Source organism: Ascaphus truei, chromosome 5 (genome assembly GCF_040206685.1).
Source record: "Ascaphus truei isolate aAscTru1 chromosome 5, aAscTru1.hap1, whole genome shotgun sequence".
NCBI classification, from domain to species: Eukaryota; Metazoa; Chordata; class Amphibia; order Anura; family Ascaphidae; genus Ascaphus; species Ascaphus truei.
Window position 1 is genome coordinate 142,803,572 of NC_134487.1, and position 17,345 is coordinate 142,820,916.

Here is a 17,345-nt window from a genome sequence, read left to right on the forward strand (position 1 = left end):
GGAGGATTTGTTCCTATAAAGTACACCTAGTTTGGCATAGGTTTTGGATGTCTGGGTATCAATGTGCAATGTTAAATGGGAGTCAAACTATATGCCCAATTATTTAAAACTAGTAACTAGTGCTAGGATGGTATTAGCGTTGGTTCTGATCAGGAGCTCATTCATTGGAAACTTTAAAAATGTAGCCTTGGTCCCAAATATCATTGTAAGTCTTGTCGGTGTTTAAAAACTGTTTTGGGAAAACCAATTTTCAAGTCTCAAAGTCAGTTGAAGTACGTGTTCAATGTCGGAGAGGCTAGGGCTGTGTGCATATATGACTTGTCATCCGCATACATGTATATTGAAGTTCTCTTACAAACACGGAGTAGGGGCCCCAGAACAGAGTCTTTTGGACACCACGGGTGATATCCAAGGGGTTTGAGTTAAAGCCTGAGATACACATGTTGGGATCTACCTGATAGGTAGGAATGAAACCAGTTTAAAGCATGCTTCTCTATTCCAGAGCACCGGAGTTTGTTTAGCAAGATAGCATGATCAACAGTATCAAAAGCCTTTGCAAAATCTAGGGATGCACGTTATTGGCACTACATAATTATAAATAATTATCTGCTTCATCCCTTGTCAATCCACTGCTGGACGAAGGCCTATGCAAGAATCTTACACTGCTGTTGCAGCCTCACTTCCACCTTGCTCATACATACAGATTTTTGGATTTCGTCCTCCCATCTTACTTTTGGTCGTAGTCTTGGCCTTTTAATTACCCTTGGAATCAATTCGGGTACAATCTTTGTCCAACGATGGTAATTTCTTCTTGCGTTATATTCAGTCACTGCCATTTTACTTTCTTCTGCCTCTCGATGACAAGAGAATGGGATGTTGCTCAAACCATAATATCAAAATAGTGTATAGAAACCCTGGTTCACGGGGAAAAGGCAATAATATAACGAAAAGGATATTGTATCCTCTAGCATTTATTTCATTCCATCTGGGACTTTAAGTCCATACTGAGGATATTTATATCTTTTAGTTATGTAATTTGTTTCTGCCTTGAGTGCAACCAATAGGGGACTTGAGTGCCCTCTGTCACTTTTTTCGTTATATTTCAGCCTCTCGATGTCGGACTTTTGTTTCGTTTCAAACCCATTAATATTCTCGTGTCTTCGTTTAATACCTAAAACTAATATATATATTCAACGCACTTCTCAGCGTAAGGAGCATGCTGCTGGTGACAAGATTGGCCATACATACGTGAAAAAAACAAAGTGAATCCCTGCGCTTCTCCCATTGGACTAACAATAAATGGGGAAATAAATATACATAGAGAAACCCAAGTTTGTAAGACGACATAGGAGACTTTTGATTACATTTTTGATCAAATAATTACAAGCCTGCTAACCAATGTCAATGCTTAATGCATACAAATGTTCTGTAAGATATACCCTGAAGGGGTTAATAATAATAAACTAAGCATAAGTTTATGTAACTTAGTGCAGTTACAAACTGGTATATACCAGTGACCAAAAACACTCAGTCTTACAGACTTAGGTTTCATTATGTATATTTATTTCCCCATTTATTGTTGGCCCAATGGGAGAAGCGCAGGGATTCATACATTTTACGTGTTGTCTTTCACAGCTCTACCTATTCATTTCTTGCATCTTGGGATTGCTTCATTTCTTGACGTCCTCAGTAATTGCTTTGTCTCCTCAGGTATTCTTATTCTGTTTTGTTTGCGATTTTTTTTTTTTTTCCTGCTTTCAACTTCAATTTTAATAACTGCTTCATAATTTGTCCCCATGTATTTCGAGCAAGCTGAAGTAATTTTTCAGTTTTAGTTCTAGATGTTGTTTTTTTTTTCTTTTTCTTTTCAATCTTTGCATCCACATGTAATTTTCAGCAAACCAATCAGTGATCCCTCATTGTTTCAATATGATTAAGGACACTGCAGTCTTAAATCATGTGTTTCTTGTTGGGATATAGTCAATTTTATTCTTAATTCCATGTCCATTTTCTATTGGAATTCTTATTGAAGAATTCATTCGTGATGTAGAGGTGTTCACATTCTGCAAATTCTACCAATCTGTTTCCATGTTCATTCCTGTTACTGTAACCAAACTTACTGACAGGCTCGTCTTTCTCCTGAGCACCAATCTTTGCATTGAAATCTCCCATAATAATCTTGAGGCTACAATTTCCTTTGTTGGTTGATTTCATGGTAGAAATAGTCTTCTACTTCATTCTGTGTGACTTGATGTTGGGGTATACGCTTGGATTATTTGAAGCCTGTGTCTGTCAGTTGAATGACCATTCTGGCTGCTCTTTCCTATGAGCTTTCATACTCCGCTGTTCATCTCTTAAAGATAAAGCCTCCAGTTTGTCTTCCATTTTCTTTACCTCTAATAGGATAGGTGTCGGCTTTTGAGCTCAGTGAGGCCTTCATCTTTTCACTAATGCCGACAATATCCAATTTTATTGCCACATTCTTCTTGCAGTTCTTGCAGTTCTGCTTCACAGGAGAGAGTCCAGTAGTAGTAAGTAGCGAGATTTAGCTTTGAATGACCAGCTTTTGTTTAACCTCTGTGGATATGTAGCAGCCTCTGCCTTATTCCTGAATGCTGTCAACCCCAGGGACAATCCAGCCTCTGGAGAAGGAACATTGTTTTTTAGTGTACAGTAGGGCCCGCTTTTCGGCGTTCCGCTCATACAGCGGTACCGGGAAGGGGGCCGGCATGTCTGCGCAAGCGCGGAACAGGGGCTACTGAGGTTGCGTATGCGCAGAATGGGGGATGCAGAGGTCGCGCTTGCGCAGAAAGGTGGTTGCACATCCGCAGAAGGGGAAATTGCCGATCTGTGCATGCGCAGATGCCGAAAATTGCCAGTTCCGCTTTCCAGTGATTTTTACTTTGCGGCGGGACCATAGAACGGAACCCGCCGCATTACTCGGGCCCGTCTGTATTCCATATTTGTTGGGTTGAGGCCTTACTTGCCATGCCAGCCTCATTTGCATGTTGACAAGTTCCTTTCCCATTTTAGCCAAGTATATTGTTAGTTTTCATACTATGGTTAAACCCTTCTAGCACAAGTGCCACTATACTGTAGTTCTTCCTGAACACTCATTGCCACAATTCGTGTGTGTGTGTGTGTGTGTGTGTGTGTGTGTGTGTGTGTGTGTGTGTGTGTGTGTGTGTCTGTGTCTGTGTCTGTGTCTGTGTGTATATACACACTGGACTTGTCCAGGTGCCTAAAAAGCCTCTCCTGGCACCTTTTTGAATATGCTGCTTGTCACGTTATCTCCCTTCTCTGCAGGGGCTTATTGGAGTACTTTGCGTCTTCCAATAGTATAGTATTTATAGATAGATGAACTACAAGTCCCAGAAGCCCTTGTGTAAAATGCCATGACACCCACCACCTAGGGATCAGCCAATTGGTGCAGAGCTTTGGTAACCACAACCCTTCCTCCCACACAGCTGCAGCAAGGTATGATCTGATGTGCGTTTTAGAATTCACGTTATATTCATTATAAGACAAAAATACAGCAGCGATTGTATGTTGACAGTCAGATCCCAGTGTTACATATAGCTATACATATGCAGTGTATGCACACACTGAGATCAAGCAGATATTGGTCAGATACTAGTCGCTGTTACTGTATACTGTTTGTGAGGACACTGTTTGAAGGATAATGCAGGAAAATCCTTTAAATGTGCTAGTGTTCAGAGCTAACCATTTTTGCTTCATAGCAGCAGAGGACACCAGAAAAACTCAGCATCTTGTCAAGGATAACAAAAATAAACGTATTCATCACTTACCACAGTTACATAATCCCACAACATAAAATGCTGGGAGATAAAAACAGGAGAAATAGCCAAACATGTTTATCTTTCAGGGCTTTTAAGGGCTATGCAAAACACCACGAACTCTATACTTCCTTTTATACTAGAATCGTGCTTGAACATTACAATACAAAAAATGTACACATTGTCAATAGCAGCAATATTGCATCCCCCACCCCTTCTTTTTTTTTTTTTTGGGCCGCCTTTGTGCTACAGTCTGTGAAATGCTACAGCCGATATGTAACATTATTTTACAAAGTGTTTCATATTGTTACAACTTCCAGAGTAATAGTGATAACTATATCATATGGTGCTTTTCTTCCAATGCGACACAAAATTGGTGTACTGCGGTATGCAGCACATAGGATTGGTACACACAGTCCCTGTTTAGATGAGTTTACAATCTATGATTTGGTTCCTGAGGCACAGGGACATAAAGTGACTTTCCCAAGGTCACAAAGAGCTGACACCCGAAATTGAACCAGGTTCCCCTGATTAATACTCTGCATCATTGTTTACAGTCGGTGTCTTTACTTACTGAGTCACTCCTCCCATTGTAATGGAGAGTCTGCTGTTTGGAACATAGCAACAGATCTGTTTGTGATACTTTGTTGCCAAAAAGCAGAGCCTGTTTCAAAAGAGGAAGTGGATATGACTTTCTAAATGGTTGGTTGCTACAGCAACCAAAGGATGATCAGTACGTTAAAAATCATTAAACATGACATTAGGAGTTTAAAAAAATGCAGACCGTATTATCTAATACTGCAGAGTGGATTTATTAAAAAAATAAAAAAAAAAAATGTTTCATGTTTTGCTGTTTTAAAGGAGGCTGCTACATATAACACTCCACTCTCAAAAAAACTGTACATGTAGTCACTCAATGCACAAGCCCAATGTATTGGCTCTGTGTGAGCCTAGTGGCAAAGGACTATTCCGACGAGGAATTCACTCTGGTCCTCTGAGTGAGGAATTGCACGTTGCTTGTAGAAGTCAATCCCAGTTCCGCTCAGGGTCCGCATGCAACGGGGTCATGGACGTTGTGGAGTTTCTGCTACTGCACCTTACTGGTACATTAGGCGGGGAGTGGAAGGGAATACCTTTCTATAGCTGATTTTCATTTTTCTTATAAAGACATTTTATTTGTCTATATCTAAAGACTAAATGTACCTCCCTAGTTTCCCATTGTGGTTGTTTGTGCTGCTCTTTGATGGTATCCAAAGGCTGAAGAAATACCTTGAGTTCTTGTTGCTATTGTATAATGATTGACTTCCAATGGACTTTTTGTTTTTTTGTGAACCACCTGAATGTGGCTATAATTGCATGATATACATTTTTGGTATAATATTTGTCTATTCACTTGTATTTTTATATTTATATTTTTGCAATTCATTTGTATTTTTCAAGGGTTGGTTACAGTGTAGATTTTTTTTGTCTTCTAGCTACACATACTTTTCACATTTTATGTACACATTATAGACTCGCCTAGATGGCGGAAGAGGTCCATATATATTTTGTAATGACCACACCAATAGAGCGCATCATTGTGCACACCCTCACTCACATGGACTTTTTGAAAAGTGACACCTTATTTATAAAGTTTTCAGTCCAAAGATTTTTGGGGACTGTAACATCAAGTAATTAAAGTACTACTTTTTAAAGGTCCATGTTAAATGGCGTTTTATTTTAATCTCCTGGATCCTCCCAGTGAGACACCAAGCTGCTGTGCACATCTGGCAATTTACCATGTAATATAAGATTTTGGAAGGGTAGTAAATGTCCATGGTTGAAGGAGATACATTTCCAACAACTAGACACACACTCAAATGCATGAGACAGTTATGTACATGCCTGGTGGGGTTGAACTCTTGGAATCTTGCATTCCTGATGTACACTCCTGCACCACCTGTTACTGCTGTCCATACAAAAATAGCACAACCAAGTACAATGAAACACAAAACGCTATCCATAAACACCCTGTAGCGTGGTTTACCTGTATCTGTTTAGTTATTTTCCACTGGTAATATTTTTATTTTATTTTTTTAAATATAAATACATTTTCTCCTGCCAGCCCTCTTTCTTTACATATATACTTCTGCAAGGTCATGAATTAAAAATAATACATGTGACTGGCTGAGCAGGCATTGAACAACCTATTAGACATTGAGTTTATGGGATTCATTGGCATGATATCCACAGTTGCCATTTGTGGTTGCATCTCTAGGATACTGAAAGAATGGCAGATGTAAAAACAAAACAAAAAAACTATTGCACTGTTGGTGGTAAGGAACCAACATATTTAAAGTGTGTGTGTGTGTGTGTGTGTGTGTGTGTGTGTGTGTGTGTGTGTGTGTGTGTTAAAGATGTGGTGCGAGGTTTGAAAACCTGCCTTTTCTTGTTTTGTTTATAATCTGGTCTGTATACCTCCTTTATAAATTCTAAAAACCACTCTGTGTTTTATGCCATTTAAAGATAGAAGTTTATGAAAAACATATTAAAACCGCAGGGGTGCACAAAAATATTTAATACTTGGGAGTAGGCTTGGGTGATATCAAAATCTTCACCACAATAACAAAATTAAGAAATTTATAAAGATATTGAGATGAATGTTAACATAAAAATCTAAAAATGTTCTAGTAAATCTAAATAAAATGTGTTCTCATAATAAATAAATGTTCTTTAGATTTACTAGTACAAAGGGCCATTCATTCCTAAACCCTCCATGTCTCACCTACACTGCTCCCATCACCCTTATCCCATCACTCTCACCCCGAGGTACTTCCTCCATTTAAAAACACATTTAATTTATAAAATATTAAATATATTAAACAGATTTTGACAATTAAGAAATGTCCATTTTTATTTCTTTTTTCCGCTACATTTTCATAAATGAGTGATAGGATGTGGGGATGAAGCAGTGTAGGTGAGAAATGGGGAAGTACAGGCATGAGGGGGGGGGGGGGATTAGGGTCCCATGGGGTAAGAGGAAGGGGTTTAAGTGCCCCAGGGGGAGGGTGGGGAGGCGTTGGTATTCTAGCTCTGTTGAGTCTGTCTAGCACAGTGTGTATCTTTGAGCAGGGGCTGGTAGGTTATAGGAGTGCTGTGACTAGCTCCGCCCTCCCCACCCCCTAGCTCAGCCTCTGTCTTCTGCACTCCGACTCCTCTGTTCTCCACGCTGTCTGAGCTGCGGGGCGGTAACTTCACCTGACAATCGCTGCTGCCTGTCCCAGTGCACCAGTGTTGTTGCTGGTCAAAAACTGACATATCAGTCAATACTGCGCACCGCACAGGCTGGTGCAGGGGAAGTTTTAGGCACTAGGGCTTTTTCCATCCCTCAAACCATATGAATGGTTTATCATTTAGTTGTGATTCTAAGTTTCTTCAATGCAAAAAAAATAAAAAAATTCAAGTCCAGCCTAGGGCTGGCTTCTTCTTTCCCCAGAATAGCTGAAATAGAGTAAAATGTGTTAATATTGGGTCTTGCCCTCCTGTATTAGAACAAGATTGCTGCCTGGTGATTATGTTAACTTAGGTAGAGCGTTTAGCTATGATGTGACCGCAAAGCCGGCACTTAAAAGACGCCTTCCTGCATTTCATAGTCAAGACAATTCATATACATTTTAATACACATGAAGGAACCTATGTACGTCATGTTCAGGAAAAAGAGTCCCCTTTCGTTTTTCTTAATTTTATATAATTCTTGCTCAATCCCCATGAACATTTGCACAATTTGAGGTCTGTTATGTACATTAACATTGCATTAGAAACATAATATAGACAATTAACTTATGTTAACTAAATTGATGTCACTGTATTATGTCAAGAAGTACCAGATGCACTGCAATAAGTTCACAAAACGAGAGTTTTTCCTTTCTAGCTCGTGAATGTGTTCAACTGTTGTAGTCTAATCCAGCGGTGCGCAAACTGGGAGCGGGCGCAGAATTTTCTAGGGTGGGGCGCGGTGGTTGCAGAGCCCCCGCGCTTTTCCGGCAGCCATGTAAATTAAATGCCGGGGGAGGCGTGAGGTCTCTGCAACTTCACTTACCTGCTCTCAGTCGGCTCTTCGGTAACGCGGCGTCATATGGCTCCGCGTGGCAACGCGTCACATGTCATGATGTGTGGAGCCCAAGAGCAGGTAAGGAGGGGGGGAAAGGGCGCAGACAGGTGGGGTGCAAACTGAAAAGTTTGCGCACCCCATGTCTAATCTAAGATTACTATGAAGTTTGAGTTCAAAGTGTGTGTTCAAAATGTGCTCCAGCAGAATCGCAAGCCTGAAGAGACCGCCACTGTCTGATTGCGTAATTGATAGCACATATTTGATGAGGTCAACATGCCATCACAAATTCCAAAGAATATTTATTAGATTATTAAATAATTCTTAAATGATGGGACCGATTAATAATTGCTCACATTTTCATGAGCATGTCGTTATTTTTCTGCAAGAAATGCATACAAATAATAGGGGATCATATACAAATAATAGAAGTATGCGGCACACCAATAAAAAATTCAATACATACGGTCACCGGTGCTCCTGGCTCTGGGAATACCCATCAGAAAATCCGTGAATCGGCAAACACAGGAAGATCCAGGGCACTACGCATGGTGCCAGTCACTTGATAAAGGCCACGCTGATGGTGGAAACGTTGTTGCTAATAAATTATAACTTTAATTATAAATCCGTAGTGTCCTAGATCTTCCTTTGTTTGAAAAATAAAAGGGGTCATGTTTTTTTCTGGTGTATTTGAATGTTTTCTTTTTCTGTTTAAGTAGAATCACATGTTTATCAGCTTGAAGAACAAATATGTTTATTAAGAATACATGGCTTTGAATCTTTAAGGTCTAGATGTTATGTATACCATAGTGCTCTGTAGTTTTGCATAGAAGACCCAGGAAATAGAAATGTCCCTTTTTAAAATTGTTCGGATGCTGCCTGCAAGTAATTTTCAATAACTGATGCGTATGGTCTTGTATTTTAAAGAGGCAATCCAAGCTGCTTACATTTTTTTTAATTATCTTGTTTTAATATATGCAGCATTTGATTGTCTTTATTAAATACTAATTACCTATGCTGCCGATTGATTAGTTCTCCCGTGATTGATCAGCAAAGATCCTGCTTCCCAGGCTTCACTAAATGGCTGCCTTTCATTTTCAAATAGTATGTCTTTATTTATATAGTGCCATAAATATACATAGCGCTTCATAGTAGGAATACATGTTGTAATTATATAAATAACAAATAATATAAATCACAGGTCATGGGAATAAGTGCTTCAGACATAAGAGTAACATTAAGGAAGAGGAGTCCCTTCTCCGAGGAGCTTACAATCTAATTGGTAGGTAGGGGAACGTATAGAGACAATAGGAGGGAATTCTAGTAAGTGCGTCTGCAGGGGGCCAAGCTTTATGTATCATGTGTCCAGGATTATCCACAGTGCTATACATATGCTTCTTTCAGCAAATGTGTCTTAAGGTGGGTCTTAAAGGTGGATAGAGAGGGTTCTAGTCGGGTATTGAGGGGAAGGGCATTCCAGAGGTGCGGGGCAGTCAGTGAGAAAGGTTTAAGGCGGGAGAGGGCTTTAGATACAAAGGGGGTAGAAAGAAGACATCCTTGAGAAGAATGCAAGAGTCGGGATGGTGTATAGCGAGAAATTAGGGCTGAGATGTTAGGAGGGGCAGAAGAGTGTAAAGCTTTAAAAGTGAGGAGGAGAATTGAGTGTGAGATGCGGGATTTGATCGAAAGCCAGGAGAGGGATTTCAGGAGGGGAGACGCGGAGACAGATTTAGGAAAGAGTAGAGTGATTCTTGCAGCAGCGTTTAGGATAGATTGTAGGGGAGACAGGTGAGAGGCAGGAAGGCCGGACAGCAGGAGGTTACAGTAATCAAGACGGGAGAGAATGAGGGCCTGAGTTAGAGTTTTAGCAGACGAGTAACAGAGGAAAGGGTGTATCTTTGTGGTATTGCGGAGGAAAAAGCGACAAGTTTTAGAAACGTTTTGAATGTGAGAGGAGAATGTGAGAGGAGAATGTGAGAGAGGAATAGAGTGTGACCCCTAGGCAGCGTGCTTGGACTACTGGGTGAATGATCGTATTTCCAATAGTAATGTGGAAGGAGGTAGTAGGGCCAGGTTTGGGAGGAAGTATAAGGAGCTCTGTTTTTGCCATGTTAAGTTTGTCGGCGGATGGCCATCCAGGATGATATTCCAGAGAGACATTCAGAAACTTTGGTCTGTATAGCAGGTGTAAGGTCAGGGGTTGAAAGGTAAATTTGTGTCGTCAGCATAGTGATATTTAAACCCAAAAGATGTGATTTGGTCACCTAGAGAGAGAGTGTAAAGAGAAAAGAGAAGGGGTCCCAGGACAGAGCCATGGGGTACCCCCACATAGAGATCGATGGAGGAGGAGGAGGAGGTGTTGGCAAAAGATACACTGAAAGTACGATGGGAGAGGTAAGAGGAGATCCAGGATAGAGCTTTTTTCCGAATAGCAAGAGTATGGAGAATGTGGAGGAGAAGAGGATGGTCCACGGTGTCAAATGCTGCAGAGAGGTCGAGTAATATGAGCAGAGTGTAATGACCTCTGTCTTTGGCAGCATGGAGGTCGTCGGTTATTTTAGTGAGGGCTGTTTCAGTAGAGTGAACAGTGCGGAAGCCAGATTGTAGAGGGTCTAGAAGAGAATAGGTGTTGAGAAAGTGTAGCAATCGAGAGAATACAAGACATTCAAGGAGTTTGGAGGCAAAAGGCAGGAGGGAGACAGGTCGATAGTTAGGAGAGGTAGGGTTAAGCTTGCTGTTTTTGAGCAATGGTATAACGGTTGCATGCTTGAAGGAGGATGGAAAAGTACCAGAGTAGAGGGAAGAGTTAAAGATCTGTGTGAGCATAGGGATTATAGAAGGAGCAAGAGGTTTTAGGAGTTGGGAAGGAATGGGATCAAGAGGGCAGGTGGTAGAGGGAGAAGAGGAGATCAGCAGTATGTATGTATGTATGTCTTTATTTGTATAGCGCCATAAATGTACATAGCGCTTCACAGTAGTAATACATGTCATATAAATAACAGATCATGGGAATAAGTGCTTCAGACATACTGTAAAAGTAACATTAAGGAAGGAGTCCCTGCTCCGGGGAGCTTACAATCTAATTGGTAGGTAGGGAGAACGTACAGAGACAGTAGGAGGGAATACTAGTAAGTGCATCTGCAGGGGGCCAAGCTTTGTGTCATGTGTCCATGATTATCCAGTGCTACTCATATGCTTCTTTAAGCAGTGACACATCCTCCTCCGAGATAGCAGAAAAAGAGACGAGAAAGGCAGGAGAGTTAGGAAGCGGTGTGGGATGGGAGGAGGCAACAGATTGGATGTTCTGACGTATGGTTTCCTCCTTTTCCTTAAAGTCAGCAAAGTCCTGAGATGAGATGGATGAAGAAGAGGAGGAGCCGAGGGTGGTCTGAGTAGAGAGTCAAAGACAGAAAAGAGTCGGCGTGGGTTAGACTTGTGCATGTTGATTAGTGATGAAAAGTAGGTTTGTTTAGCCTGAGAGAGGGCAGAGTTGAAACAGGACAGCATAAATTTGTAGTGAAGGAAGTCTGCGAGCCTATGAGATTTCCTCCAGAGGCGTTCAGAGGAGCGAGTGGAGGAACGCAGCATGCGTGTGTTGGAATTTAGCCAGGGTCTTGGGTTAGAAGGGCAAGGACGGCAGAGAGAAAGCGGGGCATGTAGATCAAGAGAGGAGGATAAGGCAGAGTTGTAGTTCCTGACCAGGTTGTCAGGGTCTGAAGTAGAACTGTGAGAGGAGAGGGAGAAGCGTAAAGTGGAAGCTGGTAGGTTAATAGAGCGCAGGTTTCTGCAAAAACGAGGGCGAGATGGAGATGGAGAGGGGGAGAAGCGAGAGCGAGAAAATGAGATGAGGTGATGGTCAGAGAGGAAATGGAGAAATCGGTGAGAGAAGTTTTTCAAATCAATCCTTTAGTCAGTGTAACTCCATAGTGACAATGTATCCTGATATTACTAATGTAACATTATCTATTGTTAGTTTGCAGCTCAAACTGCTGGGAACATTGGCAACAAATGATCACAAACAGGAAGCTGTTACAAAGATCTTGCGCTGCTGTGTGAGGTGTACTACACCTGCTATAGAAATCAAAGGATGTTCAGTATATTAACTCATTACAAATGGCATTAATTTGAAAATAAAAAAGGTAGCAAAGATACTACAGAACTCCTTTATTAAAATTCACATTTATGATAGTGCTTGGATTGCTCCTTTAATCGATATGTGCAGTAAAGTGGCACGTTTAAGGGTTGTTACGAGGAAGAGATTCATGACCCACATCTTATGATGGAATGTCTTAATTTCTGCATCTTTTGTGCTTTCATTTTAGTCTCCATTTAATCTGCATCAAAACTTGTACCAGATTTTGACAATGCAAATCTCCCATACTAATTGTGCTACATTTATTAACAAGGTCTTTGACACAAGCAGAAGTAGAAAATGGTACAATAGGTTAAAGCAGTTTTCTCTGTGTTGATGCATACAGTACGCCAGGATTCGTTATGCTTCGATAATGGGTAGGCCAGCTTGATCAAACATTAAATTGCCATTGGCTTGAATAGCCGATACTGCCGGATCGAGCTCTGGTAGCCCATATTGGAAATAGGTATATTCCCCACCACCTCCTCTCTGGCTCTTGAATGAATGTGTGAGCAGAAATTGTTTGTATTTGATAACTTCATGCCTGTTAATGTGTAGCTTAGCATCTAATGCAACAAAATCATTTAGATGCCTGAACACATTGCAGTATTTTTATGCTGAATACAACTTGGCAAATAGCTACTTATTTTCCTCAAAGTATATACATTGGGCAACATAACTTTTCAGTACTTTAAGTATTACATCATGTATATACATTTTGAAACAAAGTACTGTATCTGTAATCCTTATTGCACTGAATAATCATTGAAATAACAGGCCGTTCTATGATCTATCCGTAAGGCTGAATGCGATCTCGCCCGCACTCACATCCAGACATGCCGCACTTAACGTTCTCATACTTGCTGCACCTGTTTAAATGTTCTTCCTCTGTTTGGAATTCAACTGCATGTCTGCCAGTTTCAGGGTAATTTAAAATTTTAGTGGACTTAAAGGTAGCTAAGGATGTAGCAGAGCAATGGGAAAAGCCTGGGTGCCGGGCTACATGTGGAGAGGTATTGGCTGCAGAAAGAGAGGGCTGATGCCACTTTATTGATCATTAGTAAGACTTCACCTAGGGTACAGGGTTTTTAGTTCTGGAGACAATCACTCCAGGAGCGAGGCTTCCAAAACATGGTGCATAGTTTACATTATAAAACTGATAAGTAAAGACTAGAGGACTTCAACCTGTACAGCTTGGGAGAGGGGGGATAGAAGTGATGAGAAGTTTCAACCAAGTACATGAGGGAAGCATATCAGAGAGGGCAGACCTAGGGGAAATGCAAGTACTTATTCACGGGAATGGGTGGTGGATATGTTGAATAGTCTCCCAGCATAGGTGGTAGAAGCGAATTCATTAGGAGAAATAAAAAATACTTGGAATAGACGCAAGGCTATCTTAAAAATGAAAGAAGGCCAAGGATCACGTAAGGTCTGATTTTTTACAGCAGATTGGAAGAATGCCAGACTGCGGGCCAAGTGCTTCTAATCTGCTGGCAAAATCTGTTATGATGAACATTTTAAATATTTTATTCTAGTTAAGGAGCCATTATTGGTTGCTATATTAATCCATAATTTTGTGCACAGATGATTCAAGATGGTTCACATTTTGACAATAGGATATTTTTAAGGGATAGGAAAGTGGAGCTCAAGATGCATGCTATTAACATTGAAGCAAACTGATCAATAATTACTGAATGAAAGAATTTAATTTAAATGCTGCACTAGCTACTTGGACAGGCAGCTACTTTTTAGATGAATTACTTGCTTGCAACCTATCGGTAGCATTGTAAATATTCATTTTATTTTCTTCGCATCTGGCATTAAAGAGCAGAATGTACTGATTTAATGCCACAACCCTTACTGTGTCAGTTCACATTGTTTCTATAACGACTTCTTTCTTTACCTTGGCTTTAAACTTTTTATGTTTTAGGTGTTTATCTGCACTAAATATTTGAATGCAGCAGCTGAATTTGCTTGTCCTTTTTTTGCAGGATCGCACAAGGACGTTCGACATGCATTCACTGGAAAGCTCCCTGATTGACATAATGCGGGCAGAAAATGATTCACTAAAAGGTAAACAAATAATTTGTGATCTTTCTTTTACTTTGCTGGATTGACCAACTTCACAATGAGCCAATATTTTTTTTATTTTACACAGGCCGAAGGAAAGCTTATTCTTCCAAAGATATTACACTTTTTAGTGGGCATGGTAATTTACCCCCATTTGGTCTTTTCAGTGTGGAATGTTGTTTTTTTTTTGTTGTTTTTTTTTTAGAAAGATGGGAGATTTAAAATCCAATCTTAGCGAAACACAGACCTTAAAAATAAAAAAAATAGGACTGGATAAACATCCTGCAGACTTGGATCCAGTTGGCAGTCACACAGCTAACCCTAACCTCAGGGGTGTTGCAGTCTGCAGAGTTGCGCATCTGGAAATGTGTGCACCTTGGCACACAAACTCATACATTCCCCTTTCATTTCCCTTCACTGCTTCTCACTCACGCCCCTGTCCTGCTCCACACGCACCACCCTTTGTTTTGCAATGTGCATTTATGGTAGGGATGAACGTGATGCGTTGCTCAGAGTCTTTCTGCTTCAGATGAAGTGATGCTAACTGCATGACATGAGTTGGTATCGGCTGCAAATTGTTATGACAGCTGAAACTGTGATGTTCACTCTCATTGCTGTAATCCATACAGTGCTTTTCTCGTCCCTCCAGGTACTGAAGGGGGTTACATTTTTACAGGGTTGCCATGGCTTTTGCTTTGTGATAAGAATATTTAATCAGATTGGTTATACAACCAATTGCTTGGTTTTATCTTTTCAGGTGGTTAAATGCATGCTTTCAGACCAGAGGACTCTAGACTCTTCTTTAACAAAAGTCAGATTCATGATAAAGTAAAAAACATTTGGTTATTAAGGGACAGGTCTTGCTGAAAAATGCGCCACTCGTGAGCAGCAAGGAAGACTTTCGACATGGTACATGGTGGTTCAAAATCTTGTCAAATGAAAAATAGTTGGGTATAGAAAATTTGTGCTCGCATTAGCAATTGAAAAAAAATAATAATAATTGTGTATGCGCACCTACACACAGCAGGCTTCACTGCTCCTGCTGATATTACAAAACATTGCATTATAATGCCGAATATCGGCGTTTCCATAGAATTTAATGGTAGTAAAAAAACGCAGTGCATTGCAAAATGTCCGCTGATATTCCACCATAACGCACAAGCAGGAGCATTAACCTGCTACATTTGTGCATAATTCCCATATTTACTAAGTAGTGCTATTCCATAAGACACACCTTCCAGTGCCGAAAGACACGGTCTGGCATATTTGCTTGAATTGGCTGTAGGGTTTCTTCCAGCACCACGTGACGTTTTATGTAATGGCACTGCTTACTAAATACGGCCCGTTTGTCCTTTTAATATTGTATACATGTTTTGAGATTTCATTTTTGAACTAGTTATTTCCTTTATCCTTTTTATTTACATTTCAATTCACTTTTTTTTTCTATAATCGACGTAGCATGATCGGTGTGTTCATTAACTTTTGTTAGAAATATTGTCTTTCTGGTGTTTTAAATGTAAGATCTCTATTCTGTTCTTCCAAAAACATAAGCGGTCCTAAAAGATTGCACCTTCAATCAATAAAGACATCATTTTTTTTAACCATCACATTTTTGTTGACCTATTGACACCGCCTCGCACCACGCTGTTCCTGTTTAAAAAATCTTTGTAAACAAGACGGTGCATCCACTTGCAGAGTTTGTCCTTGTATCCTCTATATTCCTCCAATTTTCTTTCCTGTGAATGGAAACTGTTTTTCTTTTGATCTATGTAATTTCCATATACACATATATTGTAAACAGATTCCTCTGGAGTCAGATGGTTCATTCAAACATTCATTGAGATCTCGGCTTGTGTTTATTTGGCTCAGAAACGCTCTTAGAATGCACTGGAATGCAGATCAGAAAAAAAAGAACTGAAAATGTGCATCTTGTGCAAAACCACAAAGAAAAAGTAATTTAGTGCAAGTCGGACACAGCATTTTAAGCCTAGAAGAACTACTTTTATTTGTGGATGGAATGTAATCGGTCAGAAAGCCGCTTACAGAATAGTTTGCTTCTATCTGCCCTTAACATTTTCTGCTTTGTAATTAAATGGTAAATATATATTTCAACAGCATAGATGTTGTAGTTTTTAACAATGATGAACAACTCTGGTGCCACTTATATTTTGCTTGTTAATTTGTAAGTGTCCATGTAGTCTGGACGTGTGTATATTTTCTGTTGATCTGTCATAATACACACAAGATAACAGATTTAGAAAAACCTAGCTCCAACTTGATATAGTAATTTAATAGGTGTGTGTGCTACCTGGGAGATAATCAGGGTACGGAGGAAAGAGAAAATCCCTTTATGGTGCACAAATACCTTAGTAATATTGTTCAACTTAAAAAAATAATCTTTAATTGACATTGTAAAAAAGAGAAATATAAATAAAAATAGTGCTTAATATATAGTGGTATTATAGAGTGGTTCACAATCCTATATTATATTGTATCTGATACACATGGTGACACGTGTACAGTATATAAATATTTTGAACCCACTAGTATGTGACAGTATGGGCTGCTCTAAACTTGTAGCAGAATACACCCTATTAGTTCAAGGTACTGAGATTGTCTAGTACTGTATGGATTTCTCATGATCTAACTGTAGTCTTGTAATAAATGAACTGGTTAATACCATATATATCCAAACTCTCCTATATAACTGAATGTTCAGAAGGGCAGCTTTTCAAGAAAAGTGTGACAATAGTATCTTGTGTTGATACATATAGCAAATTGAGAAAATACTCCTAGTTTGAATATAGATGCATACAAACAGCAGACGGTGTCGCTATTTATATCGTCTGTTGTGACCACATAAGGTCGCGTCCATAGTAGGCGCACGTGTGACATCATGCGTGCTTGCATTTAAAGAGATCCGTGGCCTGCAGGGTTGCATGATAGGCGTGGCGAAGGCGTACCTGTGACATCACGTGAACAATTTGCCCTCATTGGCAGAACCACGCACATGACCCAGCCGTCGCGTGGCAAATTCAAACAAGTTTGTCTCGCTACGCATCGCCTGCCTCGGTGCGATCTATGGAGATGTGCATTGACCTCCAGTTGTTTGTATTTGGCACGAGCAGCGTCGCTCGCACCGTCGGATCCGCTATGGGCCCGGCCTAAGCGGTAACACTACAGATAGAAGTGAAATAGGAAAACCTCTATGCAGTGGTCTTTAAATTGTTAGCGTGTGTATAGAACTATATACACAGAC

At 40.1% G+C, this 17,345-nt stretch overlaps 1 protein-coding gene across 2 annotated transcripts in view; it reads left to right on the plus strand.

Annotated features, from left to right (window-relative positions):
* The window catches only part of CPEB4 (cytoplasmic polyadenylation element binding protein 4), an 86,850-nt gene that overhangs the window by 15,947 nt on the left and 53,558 nt on the right, over positions 1 to 17,345 (plus strand). For both annotated transcript variants that reach the window (XM_075601006.1, XM_075601007.1), the window contains exon 3: positions 14,008 to 14,089. In XM_075601006.1, the coding sequence (XP_075457121.1) occupies positions 14,008 to 14,089 (82 nt within the window). The remainder of the gene's footprint in view (positions 1 to 14,007; positions 14,090 to 17,345) is intronic.